The sequence below is a fragment of the Python bivittatus genome, unplaced genomic scaffold (genome assembly GCF_059951505.1).
Source record: "Python bivittatus isolate LINGU-HERP-01145 unplaced genomic scaffold, Pbiv_v1 ctg000020_np1212, whole genome shotgun sequence".
Lineage (NCBI taxonomy): Eukaryota > Metazoa > Chordata > Lepidosauria > Squamata > Pythonidae > Python > Python bivittatus.
Window position 1 is genome coordinate 124,840,031 of NW_028277030.1, and position 12,141 is coordinate 124,852,171.

The window sequence follows — 12,141 nt, forward strand, 5'->3', positions numbered from 1 at the left end:
GGTCAGGTAAGGGGATGGATCAACAAAATGATTCCATGGCTATCAATTCTGCCATTCTTCCTTCTTACTGTTGATTTGGGAGTGACAATCCACTTTTTAGTAACTAAAAAACCGACTAACCAGAATAGTAATTCTTAGTACAGTAAGCTTGGACCTCAATTGTAAGACTTTAAATTTAGTTCCTTATTCTAAATGGAAAATGTATCATATGTATAAACAGTGCAATTACTTCACACTGTCATAACAATACAAACAGTCATGGGTGCTGAGATGCTTACAAAGAATTGTCAATCGTGGGCACTTGCTTTTTCATTATGAATGAGTTTGTGTGGCTCTGCTTCATATATAGAAATTAAGAAGAAAATTTGAGATAATTGAAACTGATTTGGGGACTAGCACAAATTTCAGGGGGTGTCCCCATAAAGGATCAAAAAGGTTAAGATGGTTTCTGTGACTTGTCAATTGAAGGCCTGCTCCTTTTTCACGTGTTCCATCCATGACACATATAAAAACAGGTGGTGGTTTGATCACACAGCTGTGGCCACCGCCTTGTCTTTTTTGACCATCCTCCTGGGAATGATGATTATGATGATAGCACACATACAATGAAAAGAGATGGAAAATAATGAGCCAGCAATTGTATTAAGAAACATTTTATTAACAAAACGGTAAATTCCACTTGCTTAGCATTTCCAATAATGGATAAATTGGCCTTGCAACAATTAAAAAAAATTGTAAATATCTATCACAGAAAGCACTATAAGGTTAAGGGCTTCTGACCTCTTTTTTAATATCTTGGGAATGAATAATTTCACATATTCTTTTAGTGTTTTGTTAAAAAAAAAAGACAACACAATACAATAATAAAAAAACAACTCAGAGCCGTCTCATCACAGCAGAATCCTAGGCATGTTTATCCAGAAGTAGTCCCAATGACTTAAATGGGACTGACCCCTTCCCTCCCAATTATGCATAGGATTGCAGCCTTAGTCAAACAAATTAGATTATTATAGAGATGGTATTAATGTATTTGTTATGCATTTTGAAAAAAGAAAGTGTTTTAATATAGCTACTGCAAACATTTGATAAATGCAAACACTTTTGTTTTTGCTCATTATTAAATCACAAAATCAACAAGGAAGAACAGGAGTAACTCCTCAGAAAACAGTTTGAAATATCTTTGCTAGAAATAGCAATCCCCCGTCACTTACCCCTTAAAAGTAAGTATGTTAATTGCTTGGGGAAAAAAAGTTAGGTAACAGAGTGAGTATATGAAGTCACATAAGAACCTTGCCATCAGTGTATACCAAAGCTTAAAATCTCTCTCTTGATTATTATGAATATCCATCCCTCACTGATGGCTTGTTTTGAGTTCCAAAGCCAGGTTTCTGCCATGATTATAACATAGGGTGAACCTATCCTGCCCTCCCCTCAGCAAAAGTAACTGAAAAGGTGGTAGATACAAGGAAAATTGGCCAAACAACTTTTAGGTTATCTTGAGTGCAACGTAGCCTTCAAATATTCTCATGCATCATCCTTTCTTCTCTCACAAGCCCTTGACACAAAGCACATTGTTCAAATCATTTAGCAGTGTTCTGCTGTATTTCTAAAGTATTGCTCTGTTGAACACCAGTTCCCAGTCTTTTGCCACAACAGCAGCAAACAGCATACAAGAAAATACAGTGCCTTGTTGATTAAAGCTAATTTTAAATTCCTTTTTCCTGTCTGTAAAGTGTGAACAATTCTATTCCTCCCAGGAGGCCTTCTAGGATAAGACTGATTTTCTACTGAACTATCTTTCTGCATAATGTACTTGTATCTTTCTAAGTAAGATGCTACAGAATGACATCGTTGGGAACCCAGTGGAGCAGTCTCTTTGTTGTTGTTGTTAAAAAAAAACACAAAAAACAAACTTGCAAATCTGTAACATAAGCATGTATATAAACCAGAATGCTTGTAATGTTTATACATATATATCTATGTAGAGAATCTTAAAGAATGTCTATTACCAAACCGCTGTACTCATTTAGCTTAGAATAAGAAAATCTATTCAAGCTTAGGGTAAGAGTCGGGTAATTAAAAACAGGCTAAAAGGAGAACTGTTCCTTATTTGACAAAAGGTGCAACTTTTGTTCTTGTTTTGCAGAGTTTATGTTGAGAACATTAATGTTTTTCCTAACTCAGGGTTGCTTTAGTGAGAGTACTTTAAAGGGCAGATTTCTGAATTTCTTTACCAACCAACTGTATAATGCTACACTATAATTAAGAAGCAAATGATAATAAAGGTTTAGATGAAAGATATGGAATTCAATCTTTTTCTTGATTGCTTGGCAAGCAGCCAGAAAGTTGAACTGGAGTGTAAAGGTCACTTAAATCAGCAGGTCTGTGTTGGGTTTAATGGGGGTGGGAAGAGAAAAGAGCTGAAATCACACAATAGTGATTGATCTTGCTAATGTATCATAGGAGAGGATAGACAATTGGAGAAGAAAATTATGAAGTTTATATCTATATATATTTGCTTTCTAAGTCCACTTCTTTCATACAAACTACTAAAACTGAACTGCAAAAGAAGAGAGGCTGTACAAGTTAAGAAGAAAATTAGCTGACTCTTATATACATTCATACACATCCTGTTTAGTATATTTACTACACTGTAAATTAAAACCAAACCCAGGAAGGAAGGGAGGGAGGGAGGAAGGGAGGGAGGGAGACAGGAAGGGAATAAAAATTGTGGCAGTTTCTCATGGCTGCAAAAGTAAACAGAAATGTTGGTTGCTCCAGATGTCATAAAACATTCTATACCTAGCAACACTTAGAACATTGAGTTTACCAAAAATGGTTGAAGAGCAGATATAGTTTGCATTTTCTATACAACAGGCTAGAAAACATCACTTATCACAGTCCAGAAAGCACATATAGATGTGTTTTTAATATAAACATAGGTAATAACATACTAAGCGTGCATGATTTTTTATTCCAATGATTGCATCTATGCCCTCAGGTTTGTTGGTAATGGTGTGTGAAAATAAGCCTTATATTTCATGTATTTTGTTTCTTGGTTTATTGTTATTTTTGAAAATAAGGCCGCTATACTTTTTCCTCACAACCAGAAAGGGGCTCTTTTCAACAATGTTTTCTTCTTCTGTTTTTAAATGTGGTTTATTCAGAAAAGCCAGCACTTTACTTCAAACCCATGCTCCAATCATTGTTTTGTTGCACCAGGTGGCAAGCGCAGTTTCAGCCTTTGCTCGTTGAGGGCTTGTGTCGAATGGCAAAGTCTTTTCGGGTAATCAGACTGACTGACTCCTCAGGAAAGCGCAAGCACTTTGGCTAAATCCAGACTCATAGGTAGCTTCTTTATTGTGGGTGTGTGCAGGATTTCATCTCTTGTTTGTTTCAGTTTGTCACAATTTGTGTTGTGCTGGGTGATGTTTTGGAGTAATACTCTTTGCCTTATGAGTGTGCAGTAGTACCAACATCTTCTTCAGAAACATTCCATCAACATAAAGATGGCAGAGTAAATGAAAACACTGTGAATGTAAGGGGGTTTACTGACTCCCGTTTCAGAGAAACCAGAGTATGAAATGCTTATTTCATTTTTTCGTTCCTTGTTTTGTTAAAAAGTCTTTCCTTTCTAATTGCATTCCCTGTGTTCTCCTTTCCCCATTTTTTTTAAACTTTGTATGTGCTTCATAAAAAGTAAAGTAAATAAGTTTTGTTTTATGTCTCAGATAAAATGAAGACTATTTCTATACAATTGTTCTTTCCAGTCGTTGGGATCAGACATAGTACTCCTTATCCTTGTTTTTCTTATTTTTGTTGGAGCTTTTAGAGCTGTTGGGTTGCTTTTCCTTAATCACAGCCCCGTTGGACTGTGCTGAGTTACTGATGTAGTTTCGACTCTCATCAACATGATAGGAGCCTTCATCTCGGTTCCTGTACTTGTACATAGCGTAGAGGAGGATGAGAATGCACAGAGCGGCTGCTGCCACAATCCCGACCACCATGCCAGTTGTGCTGCTGGATTCCCGAACCACCTCTTCTGAACTTGGGTATCCTCCTCGTCCTGGCTTGGTAGGACTTGCTGTAAGCAGATGATGAAAAAAGCATTTATATAATGCATAGTAGAAAATCACCTAGACATTTTCTGACTGTAACACTATTGTTTGGGAAAGCTCTCCCCTTGTTTCAGTTTAGGATTCTGGAATCAATCCAGGAATATTGGGAAAATCTGTTTCTCTCTGCTCTCCACCCCTCCACTCCTCAGAGCACTGTCTTGTACAGAGAATCAACTTTATCTCATGCTGATCTGACAACCTAGAACCTTCTTATCTGTTTAGAAAAGGCATTTACTGCAGCCTTTCAAAAACTGCACAATTTAATTATGCATGTAGAGAACCAATATTAGAGGGCTCTGATTTTATTGCATATGATCTTCTGACATTTATTAAAAAATAAAAATATTGAAATCAGTAAAATAACCAATAATATATGAATGCTTGTACACGTAAAACATTTCTTGCTGGTGGAAATGCAACATACGAGGAACAAATATTCTACCACAGCATCTACTTAGCCTACAAGGGTTCTAGATACTGTATATCTGCACAGATTAGTTTAAATCTGTGAATAAACTGCTTATAAAAAGTAAGTTTTAGATATTTGTTTCATATTCCTTTCCTACGTGTTATAGAAAGCAGTCTTCCCTTTTGGCTGGTATCCCCCCAAACATGCATTTACAGTAAGGAAACCACAAGAACAGAGGGAGGACACTCTTGCTAAAGCTACTAGATGAACTGAACAGGGCAACTATATAAATGTGATAAACAAACAAACAAACCAAACTATCACCATGAGACAACCTAAAGTGACAACCTTTGCTATGCGTATGTAAGGTTGATCTAGAAATCTGGCTTTAAAAGAAAGATCTATTGAAGTCCCTTAAAAACAACAAGAAGAAGAACAACAAACAACTCTAAGCCTACTGAAATATTTTATAGCTTCATTAATTTTTGTAGAGATATTTAAGCTGAGCAGAGTGTTCCAAACTTGCCTTAAAGTTTTCTTTCAGATATTAAGAAGAAATCTAAAATGTTTCTATAATAAGTGCAGCATATGAAACAAATAGATTAGATCCTGAGTATCTGGTACCAACCCTCCTCCCAACAATTTAAGATCCAATGGTTGAATAAAGTGATAATTTCAAAAGCTGGATTCACACTACGCAATACATAGTATTATTATACAAAATCAACAGCATAAAATAAATTAATCAATGATGGCTATTTGTTTTTTCAGCAGAATGTCTAAAATTAAGAATTCAAATTAACTCAGTTTTTAAAAATCAAACTCTAACTCATAACTGTTAAATGCACTTCTAATGGCACTTTCCAAGGTCTGTCCTTAAGTCGAATTTCTATGTAAGCTGGAACAGTATTATTGTATAATACCATATAAGTAGTATAGTGTAATGAACTTGAACCACTGTGTATTTAACTCAAATCATTGTGTATTTAACTAGAATTTTGCTACAATAGGCTCTGTTCTTAACTATGGGTGATCTGTAAACTGGGCGTTCTTAACCCAGGGACTACCTCTATTTTTATGTGTTCCAAATATAAATATCTCAAATCAGCAAGGGTTTCAGAAGCAAGGAAGATCCCTGCCATATGCAAGATTACATGAAAAACTGGTTTCCTTTTCCAGTATAAGGATTAATCTAAGTTGTGTAGACCTCTTTTACAAAATTTAAAATGCTGCAAATTAGATATTTACAAGAAAGTTTAGCAAAACTTTATCCACTGATTAAATTCTTAGGACTGTGAGTTTCTGCAACCACCTTTTTAAAAAAGGTTGATAAAATGATTTCATTGTGATAAACTCTGAGGTGTTAAATAATCAGTTGTATATTTCATTGTGTAACACTCAGTTTTTAAATTTGCCTTATACTCAACTCATGCTATAAAACTTAATGTAACACTATAAAAAGATGTCTTTTAGAAATTTTACTCACTGATCAATATTTCAGGTTGCTTTCTACTCATATTAGAGAATGGGAACTTTTTAAAGTGGAGAAAATAGCAACCTAAAGAAATAAAGACTCACAAAACAGTGACAAAAAGGGTTACTCATAAATAATAATGCTTTATGGATTTATAAAAGAGTGAAAATGCTGCCAGTACAAGTTATTATTAATTAATTATAATTAAGGACTTACTAAATGCCTTATAATGATGTTTTCAATTGCCTCTTATCAGAAGCTTATAAAAGTGTATTAATAATTGGCAAAAGTTAAGCTTAACAGGAAGCTGCTTTGGCACATGGCTTGGGGTGTTAGAAGGCACAGCGTTAATAGGAAGAATTCTGCAAAGAGCAGAAACATCAGAAAAAAGCACAATAAATCCCAATATTCACAACCAGAAGAAAAATCCACCATTCAAGGAGGAGGGTGCTTTAAGAAAAGGACATAAAAAACATGTTCTGCTCGTGTTCTGTTATCCATTTGGTATGGGGGAGGCAAAAATTGAAAGTATGTGACTATTTTTATTTCTCTCAGCCTTTCTCTTTCCTTTCCCCTCTCTCTAAATGAAAGCCCTGCTGAAGGTTCATCCCACAGAGCTTCTTAAGCATTGCAAACTGCCCACTGGAGGCTTGTGCAAGCAAAATATGGAGCAAAGCCTAGAATGAGCTCTTTCCTTTCCCCTCTCTCTAAATGCCCATTCTGTTTGTCCAGGCCCACTTGGGTTCTAAAAATAATTATAACCTCCCACCTTCACCCCCAAGAAGTTCACGTGGGCCCTCCAGGTATCCTGACTCACAATCTGGGATTCCCTTGTTTAAGGTTTTAATGTGGTGGTACTCCTTGTTAGTATCCCCAGAGGGGGGGAAATGGATGAACTGTATAATTGTAGAGAAAAAGAAACTGAAAGGGAATTTTGAATATATATTTTCTTTTTAAAAAACACAGGAAAACTAAGGAATGAAAGTGAATAGGGGGAAGAAAAGAGTAAGAATGGAGCAGAAAAGATAAAGAAGAAGAAAGTGAAAGAGCATTAACCAAACGTTCTAGAGAGGAAAAGAGACAGGAAACCCTTGAAAGAAAGGGCAGACCCAACCAAAGCATTTCAGTTGAAGTAAAGGGCCTCAGTCAAAGAGGAAAAGTGTAAGAGAGGCATAGCAGTGCATGTTGGGGAGGAAGAAGAAGGAACAGTGCTAAGAAATAAGCAAGTAAACTCAATAAATGTTGGGACAAGGGAGTCAATTTTAGAATCAAAGTCTGGCAGCATGAAGAAACTCCCAATGTCACATTCAGCTCCAATTAGCGCCTTGCACTGCACCTGTGTTTGGGCCTGCCCCCACGCTCTCCAGAAGACACCCATGAGTCATGTTCAAAACTTCTTCCAATGCTCAGTAGGACTGTAACAGGTGACAGGGCCCTCCAGGTGATACTTTTCTGGAGGTGGCAATTGTAGATTTCAAGCAAGGAGTCAAGATAATTATAAGGAAAGCTTTGGCTGGAGCAGCATAACATCCATTTCAGCTTAGTAAGTTTCCCAACACTTCCTGCTTTGCTAAGTGATTGTCTACCTTAAGTGTACAGAGATTTTCCTCAGGTTTTCCTTTCTAGGATTTTCTAGCCAGCAAACCATAAGCTTCCATTTCTAAGCTTAGGATGAACTAGGGATCCAAGTCACTAAGTTAGAAACTACAACAGCTCTCTTTTAATTTCGTTCTTCATTGTATGTCCAGTGTTATGTGGAAATTCACCTGCGCTGGATGGGTCAACAATTGTTTTATAATTCACTGTGACAGAATGACTCTCAAGAAAGCTATAGCAAATGAAAATAGGAGACTTATCATGCTGAATGTGATTCTGGAAATTAATTTCTGTTCAAGGAAAAATGGAACCTGCTGAAATGATGATGCTACCTGACAGGCTAAATATCGCCTTTGAACGTAGGCATTTTAAGCAAATACTGTCAATTAGGTTTCTATTAATTGGTAGCCAAAAGCAACTTTCAAACCTCTTTTACAGTAAAATGTTCCTTTGAATACTGGGGTCCCAGAGATGAAACTGAATTTTTTAATTTTTTTAAAAAAAAATAAACTCCTGGCAGTGTTTCACGTTAAGCAACTTTTCACAATCATCTCACTCCATCTGTCTAAAGAAGACACAACCAGTTAATTAACTTGAAGTTGTTTCTGGCATTCTCAGAATAGTAGCTTCTAATCTGGGCTGTGGGAAATGGGGTGGGAACTGCAATGAAGACACAGTGTTGCCTTCTTCATTGCCCTAATAAAGAAACAACTTTTTCAATATTATCAATATTGCTTGTTTTTTTACAACACTCTCCCTTTATATCTAGTATAAAGCAATGCACCATAAATACTATATGAATGTAACAATAGATTGGACATTTTCAGAGGTAATAAAAACTAGTTAGGTCTATGAACATTAATCTCAGAAGGAATATATATATATATATTAATGGTCCGCCATTAATTATATATATATGGTCGCCATTATATATATATATGGTCCGCCAAGTTTTAAAGGGAGAACCATTCAAGCCTCTGTATGTTAATCATTATTCCTGGCAAAATGCTTGTAAGGTGAATTACAATCTCCTGATCTTTTAGGGCATGGATGTACATATCCCAAGGGCTTGGTATCGCCCTATCCTGATCTTCCTCAGGAAGAACTTTCCATAATTCTATAGAATCAAAATAAATTTTAAAGAGAAGTGGAGAGTTTTTGTAAGCAACCTTGGGAACAGCCATGTCCATGAGGTGGGAATGGTCATGGTCAAACCAGTCAGTCTGAGAAAAGCAGCATTGCACCATTGTGATAAGTGCCTTCCCTCTTCTATACATACATCATGACAATGCATGCTCATTCAAAAGGGGCAGAGCTTGCTGTAGGTGCCCACCCTCAGGTATTATTTGTACTGAAAAGATGGAAAAATATAGTTGCCGCAAATAATAAGATATACGGTAAAGAAGGAACTAGCCTCTTTAGTGTCAATTAAGCCACCTGGAGTTTTTCTTCATGTGTCTGAAATTAACTGTAAATGTTATTTACATTAGTTTTTCAAAATTCATGAGAAGCTGTTCTGCCGTGTTAGAGCTAGTCCAATGCTACAGTAAGTCCACATTTGTATTGTCTAATCCATAGGTATTTTCCTTCTATATATGTACCTGAATGTTTAACTTCAATGAAATGTATTGTAACTGAAGTGATATGAACCTTCTCTATTGCAGCCATTAAACTGTCAAGCAAGTATGAAGCAGGTTTTGTTTAATTTTGCTCACAGGATACTCATAGAACATCTGTTTAAAAACAGCAACCTATATTGGTTTTGTACCTGGTTTAACTGTTACTGTTTTGCCTGAGAAATGTGAAGAATTGTAATTTATAATTATTTTGTAATTTGGGTGGTAGGGTGTATTTGTAAAATAATTCCCATAGTTTCCTGAATTCCTTGGGGGGGGGGGATTTTTGACAATTAAATTGGCTGATGTTTGTACTGCAAACATACTTTCAGACCATGAAAACTTCTTATTCTTTAAACGGGTTGTTGCTAACCAAGTTCCCAACAGCAATTCAACAAATATTGAGCAGTGCCTGTCAACATCTTTTTATTACTCTGAATAATACTCTTTAAAATACCACAATATTGTATGTTGAAAAGAAACCAAAATAATGTCAGTACCTTATTTTATTTTCCAAGCAATGGCAGATGAAAAACTGGTAACTACTCCAGTTCTATAGATTTAAAACCATAAAATGAAGAGTTTGGAAAAAATCTCTTGTGACTGTGATAGAAAGAAACACCTGCAAGTACTAAAGCTATTTGTATGGCTGTGTGGATGGTTTGGCTGAGGATAAGTGGAAAGCCATACAGTTTAATTCCTGAGAGTGGAATGAAAATATTAAATAGGCATTCTGACTACAAAGGGCTATTTTCCATATGATCAGTGAAATGGATACGCTGCACTTGTTTTCATTCAGTCTTCTCCCTCCATCCACCACTTTTATATAACTTTCTGAATTATATACCATATTGGGTGGGATGGATTTTTGTATTCCTGTTTGTATTCCTGCAGCCATGACATAACTTGTGCAGAACAGTCACAATTGTTTAGATTTCTCCATTACACATTATAGACTTATTATAGTTTTTGGCAGTTCTTCTTTCAAGGGAAAGAAAAAAAAAAAAGACTACTGCCAATGTCCATTGTTCATTAATGCTGTGAAAAGAAAATGGGAATTGCAGATTCCTGGAGTGTTTGAGAATTGAGATTAGCAAAAGCTTTTATTAACAAAAATACAGTTTAAGACCTTATCTTGGTTCATATTCATGCTTTTGCATATATCAGATGGAAGTGGGGAGGGGTAGGAAATTATTCACAGGATTACATATATTCTCTCTGCCTATCTACCCATCGACTTTTACACGGGGGCATGAGTGGAATTGTTTATTGGACTACTTTCTGGTAGGCTTTCAGTCTGGGAGTAGCTGGAAACCAGAAAGCTCTCTGAAGTGGATCACCTTATCTAAACTCCATTTCATCTGGGCACAGTTATACTCCAAGACCTCTTAGCATTACATGTCTATGTATCCTCCACTGGTTTTGCCTTTATATTGTCACTGAAATCTTTAAATGGAATTGGGGCAAAATTAAGATTCTAGATGGAAGAAGCACTTTTAAATCTTATGAGAGGGAATCACTCCTTCCTACCTCAAAAAAGAACTAGGATTGTAGAGAATGGCACTGTCTTGTTTTGGCAGTACTAGTTTATTAAACACTACTCACCCTTGTCAATCATGTCATTAGCGGTAATTACACTGGGGATCCCTAAATCTTCCACTTCCTTGATACCTTTTGCAAATCAGAATTTGTGAACATTTGCTTTTCACTGGACAGGCAGCCTGTTTCCCCATCCAAGTACAGTGGTACCTCGGGATACGAACTTAATCCGTTCCGTGACTCTGGGCGTATCCTGAGTTGGTCGTAACCCGAAGGAAATTTCCCCATAGGGTTCAATGTAAATCCGGTTAATCCGTTCTGCCCTCCGCCCGAATTTGGTCACACCCCGAAGCAAATTTTCCCATAAGGTTCAATGTAATTACCGTTAATCCGTTCTGGCGTCCGCGGACCACACGTCAGGGGCGGGAAAACGTCTGGGCACAGCGCGATGCAGCGCGGCGGGAAAACGTCCGGGCGCGGCGCGGCACAGTGGGAAAACGGCCGGGCGCTGTGCGGCGTGAAAACGGCCGGGCGCTGCGCGGCGCAAAAATGGCCACGGACCACATGTCAGGGGCGGAAAAATGGCCGCGGACCACGTGTCAGGGGCGGAAAAATGGCCGCGGACCACGTGTCAGGGCGGAAAAATGACCGTACCCCGAGGCGGAGTTCGCACATCGAGGTAAATTTTTGTGGCCGGAGCTGGTCGTAACCCGAAAAGTTCGTTAGTAGAGGCGTTCGTATCCCGAGGTACCACTGTAGCTTATATTCATCCAGCCAAACCCTCTAATGGAGTTATGTTGCATGGAAATTAGCAACTGTACAATGCGCTCAGAATTTGTTGGGATAATACACTTCAGTGCTACCTGGTAGAAGGAACAGAACAATTGCTCAGATTGTTCCCAAAAGCAATGTGCCTGTTGTACCCCATACCCTGCATTTTACCTTGATTAATGCTTTGCAAACCACCACAGAAACATATAGAAATGTGAATAAATGCATGTGTCTAGTTATGTGGGTGGGGGAGTACTAGAATGTCCCCCAAACTCTTATGGTTATTTGTGAAGTCATGGAGTGATAGAAACTGGAGAATGGAGTTATAAATTTGGAAATTAGCATTTTGAAGCAGGGGGTATGAGTGATGATTAGTTGCTGCTGTTAGGTATTCTGGAGTGCTGATATTCCTATGTCTATGTCTATATAGCATTGAATTATTGGCTGGCTTGGACTGAGCAATTTATTTATTTACTTAAATTTATTAGCCGCACTACTCCAGTGGACTCTGGGTGGCATACAAAACTGGAAAATCCTTAAAAACAGATAAAATATCAAAACAGACAGCCCAGACTAAAATGATCTTATAAGCAACACAAATCAAACAAAAAAGGGCCA

General features: G+C 37.3%; 1 protein-coding gene across 16 annotated transcripts in view; it reads right to left on the reverse strand.

Moving 5' to 3' along the window:
- Positions 1–837: 837 nt before the first annotated feature.
- NRXN1 (neurexin 1) overlaps positions 838–12,141 on the reverse strand; it is a 986,667-nt gene continuing 975,363 nt past the window's right edge. For all 16 annotated transcript variants that reach the window (XM_088149210.1, XM_088149217.1, XM_088149185.1 and 13 more), the window contains one exon: positions 838–4,084. In XM_088149210.1, coding sequence (XP_088005336.1) covers positions 3,780–4,084 — 305 coding nt within the window. In that variant the 3' untranslated portion in view covers positions 838–3,779. The remainder of the gene's footprint in view (positions 4,085–12,141) is intronic.